Raw genomic sequence first — 22743 nt, 5'->3', positions numbered from 1 at the left:
TGAAATGACTGCTCAAGAGAACTTTTTTTAGCCACAGCTAATCTAATACATGTTACTGTATACAAAAAAACAGGGAACAAACTATTTTCTAAATACAGCCTAAATAAGGCACACATACAAAAAACAATATAGTACACATTCTCTCCAATAAAGATAATACATTGATATTTGTCCCCCCCAAGGAAAACAGTCCGTCAATGATGCGCTGTAGACAGTACGAAACAAAAGTAGTAATTGTGTTGCAGCTAGTCACTGTGGCTTGCCTGCAGGTTCAGAAGAGTAGCCTGAAGACAAATGCGCGCTCCAAATGCAGGACTGACGCATGCATCCCCTCTAAAAGCCTAATCTAAGCATGTAATCTAAGTATGTCTGCATTGGTAGGCACTTCCATTCAAAAAAGCAAATTTTGAACCTCAATATCTCACCCGTTTCAAAACCAATCTCAATGCCGTTTTGAAGGTCTTACTATAATGGCAACGGCCGAACCAAGAACTGATTTTAGTATTGCTATGTTGCGGAATTTCTGTGTTTTGGATATCCTTAAAAACATTAGCATAAAAAAAATGTTTTGCGCAAAAACTATTTAAATCCAATGGAGGCTAAGGCTATGCTCATAGGGCTAAGTTGGTCTATCCAGCTGCACACAGGAATCGGTTGCCACTGCTAGAATTTGTCTCTATACCTACTCCAGTTTTCAATCGAGCATTTGCTCAGCTATGAAGACTTCTGGGCTGTGTACGTGGGTACATTGTGCGTAACACTACATGGAGCCGGAGCGCCTTATATTGCCATGGTGATTGCCTGACCTCTCACAGACACAGCATGGGGAAAACATGCAGAGGACATTCACCATGGAGACGCTTGCCAGTGTGTAACCGGTCAAACCAGCTGAAACCAGTGCACATGAAGAAAATAATAAAGAAGGAAGAACCATCCAGGGGTGGGGGCAGGGAGGGCCACCATCAAAATTCTCAGGCCCCAGGACAAAATTTACCATATGGCCCCCCCACCCCAATTTCTTTTCACAGAATTAACCAGGCTGGCGCCCGGAGGCTGACACGGAAGTGTGGTAGGCGGGGAGGAGCAGAACGCAGACTCCGCCGACTGGTTAGCCGATGACGGCTAACTCTACTGGTCATACTTTTCGCCAACGTCCAGTCTCTGGCTAACAAGATGGACGATCTCATCAGTCGGTTGGCAACACAGCGGTACATCCAGGATTGTTCCATTCTATGTTTCTGTGAAACGTGGTTCGGACAAAGGACCCCCGACGAGGCCATAACACCGGCAGGCTACAGTGTGTACAGAGCCGACCGCAGCGCGGAGGAATGCGGTAAAACATGCGGGGGAGGAACAGCAATCTTTGTCAAACAGTCCTGGAGCACCGACAACACGGTAATATCACAGTCATGTTCTGAGGATGTGGAGTATATTACCGTGAAGTGCAGGCCTTTTTACCTGCCCAGAGAACTGCAGTGTATCATTCTGAGCACAGTGTACATCCCCCCCTCGGCTAACGAGGACACAGCACTCAGAGAGCTGCACAACATGATCAGCAGACATGAGAACTCATATCCTGATGCTGCTTTAATTATTCTGGGAGATTTCAACCACTGTGATCTCCGGAAAAGCATCCCCAAATTCCATCAGCTTGTTAATTTCCCCACTAGGGGAGACAACATCTTGGACAAATGCTACTGCAATATTAAAGGTGCTTATGCTGCTGTCTCCAAGCCGCATTTTGGTAAATGCGACCACCTTGCTATTCTGCTACAGCCCACCTACATCAAGAAGCTCAAAGCAGGCCCAGTCACAGTGAGAACTGTGAAGATGTGGACTGAAGATGCACTAGCAGAACTGCAAGGGTGTTTGGAAGCCACAGATATGGACACTTTTAAGGTAGCCACAGACAACATACATGAGTACACAGATACTGTTAGCAGCTATATTGACTGGTGCACTTCAATCTGCATTCCCACCTGGACTATTCGTGTGTTTCCCAATCAGAAGCCCTGGTTCAATGTGGATGTACGCAGCAAGATCAGGAACCGGTGTGCAGCTTTCAAGTCAGGGGACATTATGGAGTACAGGCATTCCCGCTATGAGCTCCAAAAATCCATTCGGGCTGCCAAGAGGACATATACCCAAGGACTGGAGAGCTGCTATAGGGAAAACAACACAAGGAGCATGTGGCAGGGGATCCAGTCAATTACTAACTACAGAACAGTTGCAAACAGAACTGTGACCAGGAATGCTGCTCTACCTGACAACCTCAACTGCTTCTACACCAGATTTGACCAACTAAACAGAGACGTTCCCTTAAAGGCCACCTGTCATCCAGAAGAGAAAGCACTTCAGCTGACGCACACACAGGTCCTCGGGGCTCTGAGGCGGGTGAACCGCCGCAAGGCAGTGGGACCCGACCGAGTGGCACCGAGAGTACTGAGGGCCTGTGCAGAGCAGCTGGCAGGGGTGTACACTGACATATTTAACTCCTCTCTCTCACAGTCCCACGCACCTTTAAGTCCTCTGTAATTGTGCCGGTCCCTAAAAAACCAAACACAACCACAATGAATGACTTCAGACCTGTGGCACTCACTTCAGTTGCCATGAAGTGTCTGGAGAAGCTGGTGCAAGAACAAATAAACTCTGTGGTTCCAGACACTGTTGACCCACTTCAGTTTGCCTACGGCTCGAACAGATCAGTGGACGACGCGGTGGCACTAGCACTTCACTCCATATTGCAACACCTGGACTCTCATGACACTTATGCTCGGCTTCTGTTCCTGGATTACAGCTCAGCCTTCAACACAATCAGGCCGCTGAAGCTGACCGCAAAGCTGGCAGACCTGGGAGTACCCACACCCACCCGCAACTGGATCCTGGACTTTCTCACAGACAGGCCACAGGTGGTGAGGATGGGAAAGAAGGTCTCTGCTGAGCTCACAGTGAGTACAGGAACCCCGCAGGGCTGCTGCCTCAGTCCTAAGCTATTTTCACTCTACACATATGACTGTGCCTCCAATCAGGACAATAACACCATCATCAAGTACACGGATGACACGACCATGATTAAAAGGGAGGACGAGTCATCATATAGAGACCTGGTCCATAGGATCATTGCTTATGGGGAGGACAATGATCTGGTTCTAAACCTAGACAAAACAAAAGAACTCATTCTGGATTTCAGGAAAAAAGCCCCCTCTCTGCAGCCTCTCGTCATCAAGGGGACAGTGGTTGAGCGGACTGAGAGCTACAGGTTCCTGGGCCTTCAGATCAGTGAGAGCCTCAGCTGGGCAAAACACACTGCAGCTACAGTGAAAAAAGCTCAGCAGAGGTTATATTTCATCAGGCTGCTGAAGAAGGCCAGACTCGGACTCCAGCCCCTCACCCAAGTCTACAGAGGACTTGTGGAAAGTATCCTCACCAGTGGTATCACAGTGTGGTACGGAAACACCACTATGGCTGAGAGGAAAAAACTGCAACGGGTCATAAAGACAGCAGAGAGAATCATCGGCTCTGCTCCCCTCTATGGACACTATATACACCCAGCGCTGCAGGAGGAGAGCACAGTGTATCCTCAAACAGCACCCAGCACACACCCTGTTCAAATGGGTGGACTACAACCTGAGGCATCGCAGGTCTGTGAGCATCAAAACTCAAAGGCCCCGCTTTAACAACAGCTTCTTCCCAGCCACTGTCAGGCTAGTGGCACAGGACATTAAGGAGGGATGGAAACACCTCACTCCCCACTGACATTATCTGCCCCCACTCACACAGAATGTGCAATATATCCATTCCTCAACATGTGCAATACACTGTAAATCGAGCATTTTTTTGTAAAAAAGTTTTAGTGCAATAAGAAATGTCTCCTTTTTATTTCTTTATTTTTTATTTTTACTTACTTGTCTTATATAGGATTGTATTGTATTGTTTTGTATGTACATCTGCACTGTTTTTACTTGCACTAGCCTCACCTTTATTATTTATTATTTATGTGTATCTTTTTACTTGCTGACTGGAAGAGAACGCACAAGAATTCCAATGTACCTGTACTGTATTGTACCTGTGCAAATGGCAATAAAACTCTATTCTATTCTATTCTAGCCCCCCAGGGATAGCATTCCTGGGCCTGGTTTATTTTGACAGCTAAGTTTACACACTCTGTCTGTACAATCAATGCCCCCCACCCTCCTGAAGGCGGCCCTGTTCGGGGGCATGTATTGACCCTACAGACAAAGCCTGTGTGTGTACAGCTTAGCCGTCAAAATCCATCCATCCATCCATCCATCCATCCATTATCTTAACCCGCTTATCCTGAACAGGGTCGCAGGGGGGCTGGAGCCTATCCCAGCATACATTTGGTGAAAGGCAGGAATAGACCCTGGACAGGTCGCCAGTCCATCGCAGGGCACACACACTATTCACTCACACACTCATACCTATGGGCAATTTAGACTCTCCAATCAGCCTAACCTGCATGTCTTTGGACTGTGGGAGGAAACCGGAGTATCCGGAAGAAACCCACGCAGACACATGCAAACTCCGCACAGAGAGGCCCCGGCCGACGGGGATTCGAACCCAGGACCTCCTTGCTGTGAGGCGGCAGTGCTACCCACTGCACCATCCGTGCCGCCAGCCGTCAAAATAAATAATATCATTCCAACCCATTTGCAGCGGGAAGCGCAAGTCGCCGCAGACAAACCTTAGCTAGGCTGGCGGTGAACAGTACGCATTCAAACAGTTCCCCCATCTTCTGCAGAAACTCATCCACGTGAGGCCGTTTCAGCACATACACCTGCGATGGAAGATTAAATTAAACAAGGTCATAATGTTGGACTCAAAGGGCCAGTTGAGCATAAATACACATTATTTAAAAAGATTATCCATGGACAGAATAACACTCTCGACAGAGCCTGTTCTTTTGCGTTCTCTTTTGCCCCTGAGCGGGAGGAGAGATTGTGTTTGGATCGAGGCAATCTGGAGACCTGCATCAGTATTCTCATTTCTTGACCCCTCCCAAACTTTGCTTCATCCACTTCTTCTCTCTGAGGACCAATGGCTGCCCCCCAGAGCAAGTAATCAAGAATAGGCCAACCTGGAGGAACAGAGCCTATCCTGGATTACTTGAACTGGGTCGCAGTCTTCTCGTTGCTCGGCCAATAGGAGAATGGGGTGGAGCTGGGCACACAATTCCACTCTTCCACTATATTAGCAATGGGTATTAAAGGATTTTCACCTTGAAAATATGATAAAACAAGTCCTTGCTAAAACAATGATCGTCATTACTTTGATGCACTGGCAATCTGTGTCTGCTCACCCAGCATGTGGCCAATAGAAGGAGGAGAAGTGTGTATGGATTGGCTACTAAAGTGGTGCGTTAGCTAGGTTAGCGAGACATCTTGCTGGCTAAGTGCTTACCAAGTGCCAGGTCAGCATTCACTAACATTCGGTAGCTGCTGTTATGTTTAGCAGCAGGCTAGCCATGAGGGCCTGAGATTTTGTGTTTTCATTACAAAGTAGCAAATTAAGGCCGGAGAATAAGATTCCAATCCACTTCTCTCGGCTCATATTCGCTAGCTAGCCACAGGAGCAAACCAAGTACAGAAATCCTATCTATTATGCCCTTAACATTGGCTTTTACATTGAAATGGGCAGCTACACACAGCTACAACTTCCAATTTCAAAGAACAGCAGGGATACATTTTATAAACTATATCAATCTCAATGTAGCGCAAGGAATGTGGGATACATCTCGGTCCACCCACATTTGAGTTGATGAAGGATGAAGGGGGGGGGGGCATGCATGTTTACCGAAGGGAACACTCGTGATAGGTTCATTTTCCTGATATCTCCATCTGAAACGATACGGAGGGGGCTGAGCAAGAGTTAGCCTGAGGGCTTTTTTGATTCAAACGTCACCAATAAAATATTCTGAAGACGGCATGCAGCGGAGAAGCAGCCAAGTAAACCCTACAGATAACTAACCCCATCCATCTACTTCGCTGTTGAGAGGTCATTTTAGAAAAAAAATGGTCCAATAATGAAGCCCTGAGGGGGATTTTAGAGTTATATTTCACCATACTGGCAAGGAAGCTGGAATCATGCGATAAGTAGGATCCAAACACAGGGAACGTACAGTGCCATAGTGTAACGGCATGATACAGAGTTTGCATTTCCCTTTGAAAATCATAATGCATGAAACTGCAAATTGTGAAGACCGTCTGGGCCTTCTGATGAATTGTGAAATGAGGGTGGGAGATCACAAAATTCCTTTTGAAATAGGTCACTGAGGGTTCATAATATTTTGGCGAATGAAGGTAAATATCATTCGAAATTGGCAAGATGGGGCGGCATCCATTTATGCACATATGAATCCCCCAGAACAATGATAAATAATACATAAAATAAACAAAACGCCCAACGTGATTCTTGTCTTATTATTCCCTGTAGAGATTATGGAACAGATGTTTTGTCAGTGGCCTGTATGTTTCCCCCGTACCTGATGAACAGTGCCATCGATCTCCACAGGAACGATGAAATCAGCGTTACTTATAGGCTGCAGCACAAACAGGAAGGAAAACGGAGCGTTAAAGGGCAACCGAGCGTTAAAGGGCAACCATCGGCACCCAAACGACAAAACCGCACGCACACACCTAGCCTGTGTAACGGTAAGTTCCTTCACAGCAGTTGAGTAGAAACCTATGAAACAAAATGTTCGCGGCAGAAGGAAGGACAAGCCTGGCAGGTCGATATGGCGACACATTCCCGGCGGTAGGCTACGGAAAGCCACGTTTATTGGTAAATGGTAAATGGTTGCCATTTATATAGCGCCTTTATCCAAAGCGCTGTACAGTTAATGCTTCTCATTCACCCATTCATACACACACTCACACACCAACAGCAATTGGCTGCAAGGCACCGACCAGCTCGTCAGGAGCATTTGGGGGTTAGGTGTCTTGCTCAGGGACACTTCGACACAGCCCGGGCGGGGGATCGAACCGGCAACCCTCTGTCTGCAAGACGACTGCTCTTACTGCCTGAGCCATGTCGCCCCAGTTTATTGCCGTCGAGGTGACGGTTGCGGCGAACCTCTGCGAACAGCTGGACGTTGCCAGTGTTCGGCACGACTTCGGAAAAGAGTGAGCCGGCTGGATGAAAGGACCTGGTAGGAGGCAGCGGCTCTTCATTTACTGGAGGGATCAAAGCGCTCTGCGCCTCCGCACACATCTCAGCGGTGAGAGAGGAGAGCTCTTTGATTAACTTTTATTTATTTTTTTATTTCACTAAGTTTCGCACGGTACCCTGCAGCGGCACACATCCAATTTTGATACCGCTGCTTTCGGGTGAAATGCAGGGCGAAATGCTTCAACAACTCCATTTATGGTGCTGCCGAAAAGTCAGTAACAGTCCTATGTGAGCTGTGTGATTATTATTATATACCTTTCCAGTTTTATTTTAGGTCCTGATATACATAAGAAGGCGTTTGTGTGATCCCAAAAACAATCTCTCTCCTGTTTTATCTCTATCATGTCCATTCTCCACTGCCTCTCAAGAGCTTTACCAAGAACAGACTGTGTCTTTAAAGTTCAATGATATCAATGAATCTCTGTTCTGTTTGGCTGGCTAGCTCCAACAAACTGAACACCGTCTGTGCTTGGATTTATTTCGGCTACAAGGTGGGCGGTGCAGATGCAAACAAGCAAATTGTTCATAACGTCCAAACAGGTACAATAGGTAATTTCGGACCTCTAATGGTCAGCAGAGGAATAGCAGCTACAAACACCTTCAAACCACAACATTGTTTATCCCTCCCCTTTGTCTATGAACGCACTGTTGTTGAGATGCCATTGGCTGTGGCAATTATAACCAATTTTCAAACAATGAGCTTGAATTATTTCCAAATTTAAAGACTATAAACACAGGCAAAGGGTGAGTCAGCATGTCAGTTAGGCTTTTTCAATGATAGGAAGGAATTTACAATGGTCTTGTAACAATGTTTTAACACAAAAATCTTACCTATTGTACCTTTAAATACACATTTATTTATTTGGAGACTGAGCGTTTTGACCTGTTTTAATCCCACCTTCAACTCCTTTATAATCCACATAGCAAGGGAAATGTCATTTTCCACAACATGGGACCTTTAATGTTGCGGTTAGGAGCTATTGCACACGTCCCTGTGGCTGACGGGCAATATGGACATCCAACAGCAGGGGGCACTTGCGTTCTTTACCAACAGCAGTCCAATCTGTGGTCATATTGGATCAGCCCAACATCTTTGGCCATCATTCTACTCCAAGTGAAAAATAACCAACTTTCCTTCTTGCTGAGTTTATTGCACTTTTTTTTTTGGAAGAAATTATTATTCTGTCTAATTAATATGCTCCTGACCTGCTGAAAACATTTGTTGTATATTAATTATGTACAATTCATATGCGGATGATCTGCGGAAAACATTGGTTGCATATCTGACCAAAAACATACCATCTATTCTTTATGCCCATCTCTGAAGCAGTAATGGAACTGACAGTTTCATATTTCATATTATATTCCTGTTTCATATTCAGGAACATATCGCTGCATAATTTAGCTGTTTGTTGACATTAGTGTTTTTAAAAAGGGTAAATTGGGCAGGTAATGCATTTTAACACCGGCTTGACAAAGACTAAATACTACAGAGACAAAGAGAGAGGAGGAGAGAGAGAGAGAGAGAGAGAGAGAGGGAGAGAGAGATAAAAGAATGAAAGCAAATTAGCAATGAAAGAATGCCTCGTATTGACCTTTGAAGAAATGAGACAAATGTATTTCCACTGACTTCACCAAGTAACTGCTTTCTCAGGGTCTCTACTTTCTGCTTCCATTTCTACAGATAGCTTGCATAGGGACTGGGTACATCTATATCTGACAGATCAGCCTATAAAATTTGGTGCAAAAACAATTGAAACATGGACAGCAAAGGTAATGTGTTAAAATGGGACAGAACAATTCTCATTCCTGGCACAAAGAAGCTTAATTTCTGTTCAGCTTTAGGGAATATGTTTTTAGTGTCCTGCAAACACTGCAGATGGACACACCCTGTGTGTGTGTGTGCGTGTGTGCATGTGTGTGTGTACACTGAACTTACGTACTTGTGTGCATCCTTGCGCTCTCCCTCACTGGGCCCCGCTGACATTAGACAGCTCCCTCCTCCCTTCCTTCCTCCCTCTCTCAGACAACAGAAGGCAGGCAGACATTTCACAGCCACCCACTCCATTTCTCTTTTCATTTCAATTGCACAACAGCACTAGGACATTCGCTCTGGAGGGGAGTTTCATCTGCAAAGCCTACGAGACTGAAAAGGCTTATAAAGCTGATGCTTTATCTCCCTCACACAAACACAAACACACATAGACACGCACACGCACGCACACATACGCACATGCACACACATATACATATACATATGCATGCACACACACACACACCGCACACCTCACACACCCCTCACACACACATACCCACACACACACAACTCTTAATTAGGACAACGGGGGTGTTGTGCAGTTTATAGTGCGGGTTGTCAAGGGCTTTTGGAACAGAGCGTCAGTTCCTCCGCTGAACCCCAGCCAGCAGACCCGGCCCAGCTGTGAACTCAGCCCATTCACCAACGTCTCTGCTCACGCCATCGGTCAACAGCGGGGTCTCAACGGCACATTCATTCTGGCTCCCACTTATTTTCTGCAGAGACTTGGAACTAATTACGTAATGTGATTTTTTTTCATTGCGTTTGACGCCTTGCTCGGGGTCTACAGTTGGAAAATAGCCAGCTGGCTAAAACTAGCGCATTTACAGTGATGTTCATGTCGTTTTGAAACTAATAAACCTAAACTAAAGGAAACCAATAAAACATCAAATGGCCCTGCATGTAGATAAGGAAAGTGTAGAGAGGCGTTCACTTAAGTTCACCTTGGCCAGTGGTCTTCACTCCCGGTCCTGGAGAGCCGCAGGGTGTCACCTCACCTGGTTTCTTGGGTCTGAAGTTGTTGATACTACAGCGAAAACAAAAAACCAGCACACCCTGCGGCTCTCCAGGACCAGGAGTGAGGACAACTGGCCTAGGCCGTCAGCCTGAAGACGGTTGTGTCGCACCCTGTCCGTTACCTTGAAAGAGCTGTGCACCAGGGTTTCGTCCAAGTCGATCACCACGCAGTTCTTGCCGCAGTCAGGTATGCTGATCTCAGGTAGGAGGTTCTTGGCTGGGGGCTGGGGAGGTAAGAGTTCACAGATCAGCAGCAGCCGTGTAGGAGGGAGGGAGGGCGGGCGGAGGAGCCAACTGAGTGACAGGGGAGATGAGGGGTGCTGGAAGCTTCTGGAAGGCTGATGCTTATCGGGGTCGGGAGAGAGGATGCATTGCTGGTCATATTAGTACAGGCCACGGCCTCTGTGTTCGGTGCTGTTAACGGATAGGGCTGTGGGATCCGTGGGGGCCTGGCTTCAAATGGTTCAAATGCTAAATTTCCGTAGCGGAAAACATAATCGTTTTAAGCTTTGTAGAACTGTGTTCAAAATGGCGTTAATACATTTCTTGACTTAGCTTTGTGTGCTTTCAGTCAGTAGGCCAAATGTGCCAGAATCCAGTGAACATACAATTTGTCATACTGGAATCTTACATTTTATTTTAGCTATGAATAATTCCATGAAATAAACCACTCATGCCCGTACAGACAATCCAACATCTGACAGGAATTCAAAGTTGACGAGCCATCCGTGGATACAATTTTAACATCATTACCGGTGCACATGCATAACATTATTTTCAAATAGTCTTTTTATATATTATTTATATGTTTTTTAGTAAAATGTGTGACGTTAAATATAGTTCTCGCTCTTGTCAAAAACCACCGCACAATGCATCCTCACCTCCCGAAGCAATACAGAGTGAGCGACACAATGGCTAGCTTTGCAGTTCATACCGGAGTTCATTTCATATTTACGATCCAGAGAGGACAGCCAGTGCAGTGTTTAACCCCATTATGTAAAGACACGTTTCCATGCTGCACTGTTCTGCCGTCCATACACACCCGTTCATGTGGAAATAATCGCGCATGCAAGCACACAGAGTGGTTAAAGGCGCCCCAGCCAACCTGACCTAAAACATGTCTGCTGTGTGCGTCTGGGGCGGCTAGCTACATTTTCACCCTCAATGGCACCCCGGGGGTCAAAAGGGTAATTTCACATTTAAATCTCACGCCTGTTTGCTAATAATCAGGGGGGAAATAAAGAGACTGCAGCCTCGTATACCGAAAAGGCAGCTGTGGCTCCCAGCCGATTTGGTGTTGTGGTTAGTCACTGACTTAAAAAAAAAAAGTGTATACAATAACAAATTATATTTTTAAACTCAGTCCAGGGGTTCTGGGCAATCTTAACTGAAATAGGTCAATTAGAGGAACTCTCAGTTAAGACTGTATGGAGTTTGCTTCCTTAATAACATCAAGCAAAACACGGCCATCTGCCCCCATGGTGCCGCTGAGGGCAAAAATCTGCATCAAGCATCCAGGGACTCCCATTACGGTATTCCAGCCGGTTCTCTCTGCACCACGGTTTTAGTGCCGCGGTTTTACCGGCGGTAAAGCTTTAACGGCTGCGCCTCGTTTCTATTCCTGCCGCCACGCCCGGCCGGGGCCCAAAAGCACATGCAGAGCAGGGGTACTTTACCTCCGGACCATGCATGCCAAATTACGTATCGCTTATGAAATAAGCCTCGGTCTGCGGCGCCTCACGTGTTCCGGCCGAACGTGCGAGACAACGGGCGGCGGCTCCGGGTCGTCTCCCAGCCAAAGGGGGGACTGGACGGAGGGTCGCGACTGGAAGGGAGGCTCAGAGTCCGGAGCCCGGGAGCAAGAGGTCGCATCAAGGGGAGCGCTGGGGGACCCGACCTATTAACAAAACAGAAGCCAGGGTTCTTCCAGGTCGGGGCCGCCAAATCGGCTAGCTATGCTATTCAGGGCAGGGAGGGAAGCTCAAATGTCAGCTGCCCCTGCTTGTGCAAGTCGGTCAAATTAAGCACAGGGCCGCCTGGATTAATGCTCGGCATTATTTATGTCTCCGTCATATTATTTATTTCGCTTTTGTTGAAGGTCTCGTCCAGGGCGACAGGGGAATAATATCATGTGTTTATTTGGACTGCTGGACGCTTAACTGAAGCGATAAACCTAGTGACTTCAGTTTCTGAATCGCATCTCTTGACATGTTCTGAATTCAAAAGAGCCTTGAAAATTCTCTCCATACAATGAGTCATCGCAATTGTGGTCGTTTCAGAACTGGAGTGAGGATCCCAAGGTCAGCAGAAGCTCTACCTTTCAAATACCCTCATTCCATTAAGGCAAGCGAATTCATTTGCCACTTTGTAGAATTGCTGTTGATCTAAAGTGACATCCTCATAAACTAAGTGAAGCCAATGACAAACGGAAGCCAAAAAAAGGCCATCAACTTTGACAGAGTTGACTGGGACACAAGAGCTTTAACCGTCTCTAGACTCCAACAGCACACAAAATGGCATTCTTCAGGGGATTTAGCATGCAGCGTGGACCGCTGATAACACAGGCGGCATTCAAAAAGAAGAAAAATGTTAAATTATAATACATACACTGGGGATGGGGATGACCTCAACCTGGTCACACTGGGGAATGAAAACAGAGAGAGAGGGAGAGAAAAATGGAAGGAGAGGGAGAGAGAGAAAATCAACAGAATCAAACGGAGAAAAGAATTTAGGGAAGAATGGACAGCGAAATAACAAAATTTAACACCATGTGAGACTTGTGCGACATGACAGGAACATTCTCTACACCAGAAAGCAACAAACACACAGAGGCCACCCACACAGATCCAACTGTATCAACAGCACCAATGGGGCAGTAATTTTGCTCGGACTTGCATTGCACACTGCATGCTCCCTCCTATAGTTATGGCCTAATGGCACCAACATAGCAAGTACAGGCATAAACATGTACACAAGTTATGGTGTAGTGCAAGGCAGCCCTTCTGTGTGATATATGGTCAATGAGTGTTATACAAGTTTGATATATACTGTACGTACAGTCAACGTGCATGCTCGCACACATCCATATTGAGTGATCAAAAGCTACCCTGGTAGAGTGTGTGACATGATAACAGGCTGCATTGCATCTGACACTGTGTGTGTGTGTGTGGTGTGTGTGTGTGTGTGTGTGTGTTTAGAAAAGGCTGTGCTCATAACCAGATGGTGAGCTCTGGTCTAGCTGTTGGTAGGAATGTTCTTGAAATACACAGTGAAACCGAAATAATAGTACAATTTATAAATGTGCAATTGGACAAATTAACAAAAGTATATTCTCATCTTAAATGTAAGAGAGGGTTTTTTTTTTAACCACTGAAAACTGCCAAAGGCTTCCGACGTAAAACTACTGGTAAAATGCCTGATGGAAATTCAGTTTTCAAAATGTGGCTTGGTGTATACAGATGGAAAGGCTCCACACAAGTTGAGAGATTTTCTGATTAAAGCAAAATGTGTTTTTAAATCATGATACCAAGTACTGCGGCTGGCTCTGGGTTTTCATATAGCATAAGGAGACTCTTGAGCCCACAAACAAAGGCATTTATTCATAAAATGACATTTCACAGGATGTTTGCTACTGAAAGCATGTTCAAAAATGGCAATAGAAATGTCTGGAGCTTCATTGAAAATCTTTCTTCTAAGGAGAAAATGGGCTTTTCAGGAAAGCCCTGAACAACCATAAAACATGTTATGTGCAAGTTGGACAGAAATTGTAACAAATAAATGCAGGAGAAAGAGACAGAGAAAGAGCAATAGGAAAAAAATAGGGGGAAATAGTGAGAAAGGGAGAGGGGGAACAGAGAGAGGTAGAGAGGGAGAGAAAAGGGTAGAGGGGGAGAGAGATGCATTGCTGGTCATATTAGTACAGGGCTGCTTCATAAGGATGGGGGCCAGAGCAATCGTCTAAACAGACCGTTCTCAACACATCACAGAGTGCTCAGTGTGTGCAGGGTGTGAGATCCAGGGTCTGGGCAATCCATCACACAGGACACAAACAAGGGCCACTTTATAGGGATTAAAGAGCTCGCAGTGCTTTCAGAGGGCTGTGTGTGTGTGTATGTGTGTGTGTGTGTGTGTGTGTGTGTGTGTGTGTGACTGAGTGTGTATGTGTGTGTGTCTGTGTGTGTGTGTATGTACGTGTGTCTGTGTCTGTGTGTGGGCGGATATTGAAGTCAGCATTTCAGGAAACATGCCCATCTAGGTCTGGCTGGGAAAGTGGAGTTCAGTGAGTGCACAGCAGCTGGGAGACTCGCCGAGCCCAATAGGAATGTACAGTAGCACGGCCGTTCCAATGTAGGGCCTAAACAGAACCTTCCGGACTGCACTTTCCCACCTCAAGGCCAACAAACAAGTTTTTTTGCAGTACAGATTGTAATCCTTTACCACAATCTGTACACTACTGTCACACTTATTTATGCTGCCCAATTGGTCAAGTCAATCATACTCCCAACCTACATAGAGGAAAAAGCTCACTGGTACTGGCTCCTGCCTACAGGCCACCTCCAATCATGGTCTTCCCAGCCGGTCGCGGCACAAAATGGCCTCACCTTTGGAAGCGTCCCATTTTCCTCCGCCAGTGGAGGTAGGGAGCTGCTGGTGTTGTTGTTGGATGAGGGCGGTTCAACATTGTAGTTCTGGAAGCAACAGAAGAAAGTGCTGAAGATACCACGACTCCTCTGTTTCTTTAAGCTGCTCTTCGACTGGGAAACTGAAAAAGAGCAAACACAAAATAAATTGAGATTCTTTTTATTAAATTTAGATGTACATCTTCACTTCCTTCACTTTCCTCTACCGCCAATTTGTATTATATCTTATGACAAATTGTACATAGATTATTTTAATTTGTCACTGGTGGTTATTATGATTTAGCATGCCTACTAAGTTGATCACTCAATATTTCTGCAGTTTTTGAACATGAATTTCAGTTTCAATTTACATACCAGGTTTTACAAAGCAAAGTAGTCAGTGGCTTGCCCTGGCACAGGGCACTTTTGACTATTTTCCACTATTTTTCACAATCCCAACATCCTCATCTTATAGCTCTGTAAGCAGGAATGATCATTAGTGTTAGAAACCGTTGCTGCAATATCAAATTTCATCTTGAGAATAAAATGTAAACATAATAACAGCAGATACATGAGAACAAACTTGCATATTATAAGCTGCAGTACTTTATCTGACCACCAGGCAGAGCCTTTCCAGTCTTGGACACTCGCATGTACCCACCCTCCCACGCACACAGTCGCGCACACACAGTCACACTACGTCCTGTAGTTGTCTTCAGTCGAGAGCCCTGCTGCAGTCCAGTGTAAATGCATAGTGCAGTACAGGCAAAATGGACAAAATGTATTGGAGGAAGGGGAAGCCATGCCTTGCTCATATTTGATAGACAGGCCTACAGCAAGTAGAGAGTGTGTGTGTGTGTGTGTGTGTGTGTGTGTGTGTTTGTGTGTGCAACTGTGGTGGGAGGAGTGTGCGTATCTATGAGGGAGGAGTGTATGTGCATGCTTGTGCAATGGAAGGCGAGTGTGTCGGTGCATGTGTGTGCATGTCGGTCTGGGAACAGCGTGTGTGTCTGTGTGTGAATGTGTTGGGAGAAGTGTATGCTGATTTATATGTGTATCGATTTGAGACGGGGTGTGTGTGTGTGTGCTTGTGTGTGGTGAAGACAGAATGAGTGACTGAATGAATGTGTGCGTGTGAGTGTGCAGTTTCACTAAAGTGCGGGGTAGCCAAGGTGACACCAGTTTGACTTCATTCACTGAATACAGATCAGACATTATGCAACGGACGCACTGTTCTCTCTGACACGTTACAGGATTATTGTCATGCAGTTTCACAAACAGAAAATATAATATTCTCTCTGTGCTCTGTGCCAGTTACTCTGTGTTGTAAATACGGTGAAGGCCCTTTCAGACTGCATTTAGACAGGCTGAATTTCAACAACAGAAGCTTTCTGCATTCATTTTCCACAAGTTTTGCTTCTGTCCTGAATACCTACGCAAATTTTTCTCAAAAATAGCTCCCATACTCCCGATATGCCCCGCCTGCCATTGATGTATAATGCATTTATGCAAAAACTATGAGAAAAGACGGTACAGTGGTAATATTGTTTTGGGAATTCCAGTAATGCTGCCTTTTTACAAACCTGTGGTTCACATATTGAGGGGGGTAGGCAATTGAAGATGGCAAACCAATTAGGTATTAGATATGAGCTAAAGAAATTGCAATAGCCGGAATTTATGGTTTTGCATCATTCTAAATTCCAAAGCTTTCAAAGCAAAGTAAGAGAAGTTTAGCTAAAAGACATTTCTCAGTTTCAACACTTTTCACTTTCAGGTGTGTGACTGGTTCACGCACCTTAAATAATATTTTCACAACGTCTAAGCCAAGAACACTCAGCATAGCAGCTAGTGTAGAAGACACAGCATGTGTTCTCAGCACGTGCAACCAGACAGAAGATAGGCAAAGTCACTCTAATGCTTCAATAAACTTGTGTCTTCAGCGAAGTGGATGACCATAGGGAGGCTATGAAACAAGTAAAAGCACTTTCACTGCAAGCTCCATGAACTGTACAAACTATCTTCAAGACAATGCTGTCTGGGACTGAGAAAAACTAGGTTTTTAGAGACTAGGTACTGCTGGGGAAAAAAAAGCTAATTAATGTTACATCATATATTTCTGGGTAAGTCTGTTCACTTCGGCAAAGAGTAAATGTAAGAAGATTTATGCCAACAATGAAAAAATCTAAAAATAAAAACCAACCATCATGATTGCCTATGTGAGCATATAACTTTCACATGTTACTGTACATTTTTTAAAAACTAGGAGAAGAAAAAAAACATTACTGTAGCACAAATAAATAATCATATTTCTCTAATAGTGAAATTCTTCAGAAATGCAGGAGCAAATTAGCTGAACGTGTGTTTACAAAGCCAAGAGTGATGCAGGTTTGTGGCAGGCAACTATAAATCACTACTTATAAGCAGTAACTTCTGTGCAAAAAAACGTATAATGAGAGATTAAAGTGGGAAGCAAATGCAGCTAATTTTTTTTTTAATGTGAATGTGGGCTTCTAAATAAGGAGAATTATGAAACTACCTTAAACAAGGTTGTTTATAATTCAGCTGATCACAAACATGGTGAACTTGGTTTAGAAGATAAGATCTGGTGTGGTTTAGAAGATGAGATCTGTTGTGGTTTAGAAGATGAGATCTGGTGCGGTTTAGAACATAAGATCTGGTGTGGTTTAGAATATGAGATCTGGTGTGGTTAGAAGAAGAGATCTGGTGTGGTTTAGAAGATGAGATCAGGTGTGGTTTAGAAGATGAGATCAGGTGTGGTTTAGAAGATGAGATCTGGTGTGGTTTAGAAGATGAGATCTGGTGTGGTTTAGAAGATGAGATCAAGTGTGGTTTTGAAGATGAGATCAAGTGTGGTTTTGAAGATGAGATCTGGCGTGGTTTTGAAGATGAGATCTGGCGTGGTTTTGAAGATGAGATCTGGCGTGGTTTAGAAGAAGAGATCTGGTGTGGTTTAGAAGATGAGATCTGGTGTGGTTTAGAAGATGAGATCTGGTGTGGTTTAGAAGATGAATGAGATCTGGTGTGGTTTAGAAGATGAGATCTGGTGTGGTTTAGAAGATGAGATCAAGTGTGGTTTTGAAGATGAGATCAAGTGTGGTTTTGAAGATGAGATCTGGCGTGGTTTTGAAGATGAGATCTGGCGTGGTTTAGAAGAAGAGATCTGGTGTGGTTTAGAAGATGAGATCTGGTGTGGTTTAGAAGATGAGATCTGGTGTGGTTTAGAAGATGAGATCAAGTGTGGTTTTGAAGATGAGATCTGGCGTGGTTTTGAAGATGAGATCTGGCGTGGTTTTGAAGATGAGATCTGGCGTGGTTTAGAAGAAGAGATCTGGTGTCCTTTAGAAGATGAGATCTGGTGTGGTTTAGAAGATGAGATGCGGTGTGGTTTAGAAGATGAGATCAAGTGTGGTTTTGAAGATGAGATCTGGTATCGTTTAGAAGATGAGATCTGGTGTGGTTTAGAAGATGAGATCAAGTGTGGTTTTGAAGATGAGATCTGGCGTGGTTTAGAAGATGAGATGCGGTGTGGTTTAGAAGTTGAAATCTGGTGTGGTTTAGAAGCTGAAATCTGGTGAGGTTTAGAAGATGAGAACTTTTGTGGTTTAGAAGATGAGATCTGGTGTGGTTTAGAAGCTGAAATCTGGTGAGGTTTAGAAGATGAGAACTTTTGTGGTTTAGAAGATGAGATCTGGTGTGGTTTAGAAGATGAGATCAAGTGTGGTTTTGAAGATGAGATCTGGCGTGGTTTAGAAGATGAGATGCGGTGTGGTTTAGAAGATGTAGCCTGGTGTGGGTTAGAAGTTGAAATCTGGTGTGGTTTAGAAGTTGAAATCTGGTGTGGTTTAGAAGTTGAAACCTGGTGAGGTTTAGAAGATGAGATCTGTTGTGGTTTAGAAGTTGAGGTGTGGTGTGGTTTAGAAGATGAGATGTGGTGTGGTATGGAATCTGATATGGAAGGGGTAACTCGCAGCTGGGGTTCCTGTTAAGGCTGACATAGACACAGGTCAGAGAGAGATATCACATATGTCACTGTTTATGTGAGATATACGGTACTGCAGCTAAAGAGACTAAGGGACAAAAGGGGACCCTTAGTAGCCCTGAAAGCTGACAGGTCACTATTCTGCCTGCCTCTCCACCCCTTAGGACAATCCAGTCCGGAGGTCCTCGCTCTTCGTCCAGGAGAGCCGCAGAGAGTGCTGGTTTCTGTTTTCCCCTTAATATCAGCAACCAATTCAGACCGAAGAAACCAGGTGAGTTAACTGTGTAATATACTGCTTTACTTGATCAATTTAGTCCGGAGTAACAACATAAGCCAGCACAGCCTGCTGCTCTCCAGGACCAGGAGTGAGGAGGACCAGGAGTGAGGAGGACCATTGCTCCAGTAACTTCCCCAGCTACTATCAGGCTACTCCTCTGCACAGAGGTCGCTACAATTTTTCCCGCACTATCTGGTTTCCTGGCCAGTGTAGTGGGCTGGAAGAGCGGAAGTGGAGAGGGAGGGGTGAGTGGGGCAGGAGCAGGAAATACAACACAGCCTATACAAGGACCTCCCCCTCCCCTCGGATACCTTCACCCGGCACAGACGGGGCCTTCTTTCCCGAAAGACAGCGGCGCTCAAAGTTCAGAGCCGCCAGGCACGCAGGCCCTCCGGACATGCTCTTTTAGGCCCGCTGCCGGCCACAGGAATGCGGCTTGAGTCAGCAGGTTCAGTCAGGACATGAACCCTGGTCCCAAAAACGGCACTCGTCACCCAGAAAAAAGATTGAATCCGAGCCGTGCCGCCAAAAAAAAAAAAAGAGCCTGGAAAGTTCTCTAAGCACAAGACTCTTTAAACACACAGACATCAAGGGCCACAGCTCCTGTATGTATTTAACTTTCGTACTTTCCCTAAATAGTGGTAGACAAATAGAGAAAGGCCCTTTAACTCTGAGCCTGCATCTCCTCCGTTAGATTATGTCATTGAATAGGAGCTGTGGTTAAAAGCAAATGACCAGCCCTTGGTTAAAAGTTTATCCTATGTTTTAAACAGAACATGAAAATGTGCAAGTGTTCGTCTTTAATTGTGATGAATATTATTTTGTGATGAGTTGGGTCAAGCTTGGATGACAGGCTGACTCCTTCCCTTCTATAGCTTCTATACAGACAGACAAGCAAAGTCATGCTTTTAATTCCTGTGCTAATTTGCATTACCTTTCAAATTGCCTCTGATATGCATTGAGTCAGAGCTGACTGTATTAGTGTGAAATGTACTGATTGGAATTCTGACTAAATGCCAAGGTGAAGCCAGAAGGCATCAATCAATCAATTTTATTGTCACATCATAGTTTACACAAGCATAAAATATGGGTGAAATTCTTAGGTGCAGGACTCCAGGGAAATATGGCATGTACATATAGCAGATATAGTGTAAATATAAAAGTAAGAAGCAAATACATATATAAAATATGGCAATGTATACGGAGAAAAATATAAAGTTGTACAAAATGTATGCAGTACTGTATATAATGCTCAGTGCAGGCAGATAGCAGTGGACGGTGCCGGTGAACTGTAAGAATAAGTAAATCGAATAACTAGATTTAATTAATAGATAAAATGTCCTTGGCTTCTTAGATGTTCAGTCGCCTGAGGACATGTCAGGTGAGGACAGCAGGATCATTGGGCATCTTGGACGCAGACTAACAAACCACCCTTGGTTCTGCAGTTCCCCTCCCATCCCCACTCCATAGCACTCCCTCATTTTGTACCAACATAGGTTATTGTATTTTTGTGATTTTAGGTTATATTCTTCATGGATGCAGTATGAAAGTACTTAATAATGAGTACTTTGGCTCTTAATTAGCATTGTTAACTTTCACCAGTGCTTTGGTTATGTTGCATCTTTACATGCTGTTATAGGAATGTTGTTAGAAAAGTCTGGCATTATTGCTCATTTTAATCAGGTGAATGCACTTCTGTTATTGCAAGCTTGTCTGGATAAGAGCCCTGATAAATGAATGTAATGAAATGTATGTAATGTAATATCAGGGAACAATCATACCTAATCAGTGATTACTGCACAGCTACCTGCACGTCAACTCTCTGACTGGTTGCCCTTTGAAATAATAACTGCTTCTGTACTTGCTAATTACTGCTTCTCCCGATTTGGTTGACTACGCTCGTGTAAAATTTCAGAGGAAAAAAAAGCTATTCTAAAAATATGCTAGACACAACATCATTCCTGTGTCTTACACGGATAGGCTTGTCCAATATGTTGAATGGTCTATATTCCTGCACAGATAGACACAGAGGAAACAGAGGGAAGGAAGAAGAAAGAGGGGACTTAACCAAACGGAAGCAACGGAAATTCTCCAAATTCCAGGTCAGAAAACAAAATAACGATCTGCCTGAAAAAAACTTATTGGATAAAAAAAGTTGTAAGCTGAATCCAAAACCAGGAATATACTCTCCACTTATCTTATTTAAATCATATTACACTTGTGGAATGTGTGACCCCATGTCACAAATTGCAAATCAGCCTTGCTGGCTAACTAATTTTAAAGACATTAAAACAAACATCACTATGTGAACATGAGAAAATGTGATGGACTGTGTTCAATACTGACGCAATATCATACACCTGTATTTTAACACTTCTAATACACTATTGGTCCAATGAACATCAATGAGACTCCCATATGTAGCAAAATTTCATCACTCCAGATAAAAATAGCACACCGGCTCTCTGTGGTCCCTTCATTTACATACTCTTCTACAACAATGTGAGGCTGACCTGCCGTTACCTGGTGAGGCGACAGGCGGAAAAGTGACAGAAGGAACAATGATTGGTCATTAGAAGGTCAAGATGAGCCCCCACTGCTCAGTAGTTTAATAATTCAGAAGGAAACGGCTCGGGTTTTAAATGGCTTGTGTAGAGCGGTGGAGCAGCGGAGAACATGATCAAATGGCTGTCATGTCTACTCCAGCCAAAAACGGAGTAATGATCAGCTGTGGGACATCAGCAGGGTGAGAGAACTCCCCTAATCCCTGCTTGTCCAGATTTGTGACAAAAGAAACTCACCCTGGGAAATTCCCAATCTATTCTCAATATGCCACCTACTAAGCAGCATACACTGGAAAAAGATGTGGATGAGGTCACCTATTGACTTTCCTTGGCCTTGTGAAAAGGGTTTTGAAGACGTGGAAGTTTTTCTGCCGCCATGTTGTACAAAACCAGAGACCGTGCAGCGGGGAAAAGGGGAGACGCTAACAATATATGGACATGACGTCCATGAGGGGTCCTGGTTGTCCACTAAGCATATGAAATACTACCACTTAAAAAATGTGCACGGGGGGAGACATTAGAGAAAGAATTCCAACTACATTTTATTCTGGGAAAACATTTGGACCGCATTGGTACCAATGACTTACACTGAAACACCTATACTGGAGCTAACCATTCTGACGCTAGAGAGAAACTGATCAAGACCAGGAGGTGAGCTTATAAAACAAATCCCAATCATGGCCCCCAGTTTTACTGCCCAAATAATTCCCTCTTTCTTAACCCACGCTAGTGCATGGTCAAAATTGTTGCACAAAATGACTGTCTTGCAATACCCATGTGGGTACTGCACATATTTGGAGGTTGAGATGGGTTTCTGATTATAACAAGCAAATGGCACTTGTGTCCATATGCCCTACTTGTACAATTTTCATTACAGGGGCATGCTTCATTCAGAGATGAAAACAAAATCTATCATTTCATACTCATGAATCGCCTAAGCGAAACACAACTTCCTCAATTCTGTTTATTTAACATGTCTGAGTGACAAATACATTTTATTTTAGTCTGCTTAATGTATTGGGACACACACAGAAAACAGAATCTAAACTCTACCCGCTGTTTCTAGCGAAGAAAAAAAAGGAAAACACTAAGAAATATCAAAACATGTTACCATCCTCAAATAATATGAAATTAATTCCAAAGTTTCAAATGCAGAAAGACTAATTTGAAGTACTGTACATGCAATAATTTTATTCGGAACACCGTTTAAAAAAGGAAATTATGGAATCAAACTTCAACGTTCACATTATCCTTTGAATTTA

The 22743-nt window shown here is 44.3% G+C and overlaps 1 protein-coding gene across 4 annotated transcripts in view; it reads right to left on the bottom strand.

Moving 5' to 3' along the window:
• ctdspla (CTD (carboxy-terminal domain, RNA polymerase II, polypeptide A) small phosphatase-like a) overlaps positions 1-22743 on the bottom strand; it is a 47169-nt gene that overhangs the window by 3688 nt on the left and 20738 nt on the right. The window contains exons 2-7 of one of the 4 annotated variants that reach the window (XM_061238435.1): positions 14623-14783; positions 12629-12661; positions 11763-11918; positions 10144-10245; positions 6503-6559; positions 4706-4798 (exon numbers count right to left, since the gene is read on the bottom strand). In XM_061238435.1, coding sequence (XP_061094419.1) covers positions 4706-4798; positions 6503-6559; positions 10144-10245; positions 11763-11918; positions 12629-12661; positions 14623-14783 — 602 coding nt within the window. The remainder of the gene's footprint in view (positions 1-4705; positions 4799-6502; positions 6560-10143; positions 10246-11762; positions 11919-12628; positions 12662-14622; positions 14784-22743) is intronic. The other 3 variants (XM_061238436.1, XM_061238437.1, XM_061238438.1) reach the window with 3 other exon arrangements.

Source organism: Conger conger, chromosome 4, assembly GCF_963514075.1.
Source record: "Conger conger chromosome 4, fConCon1.1, whole genome shotgun sequence".
NCBI classification, from domain to species: domain Eukaryota; kingdom Metazoa; phylum Chordata; class Actinopteri; order Anguilliformes; family Congridae; genus Conger; species Conger conger.
This window is presented reverse-complemented; position numbering and strand designations above follow the sequence as displayed.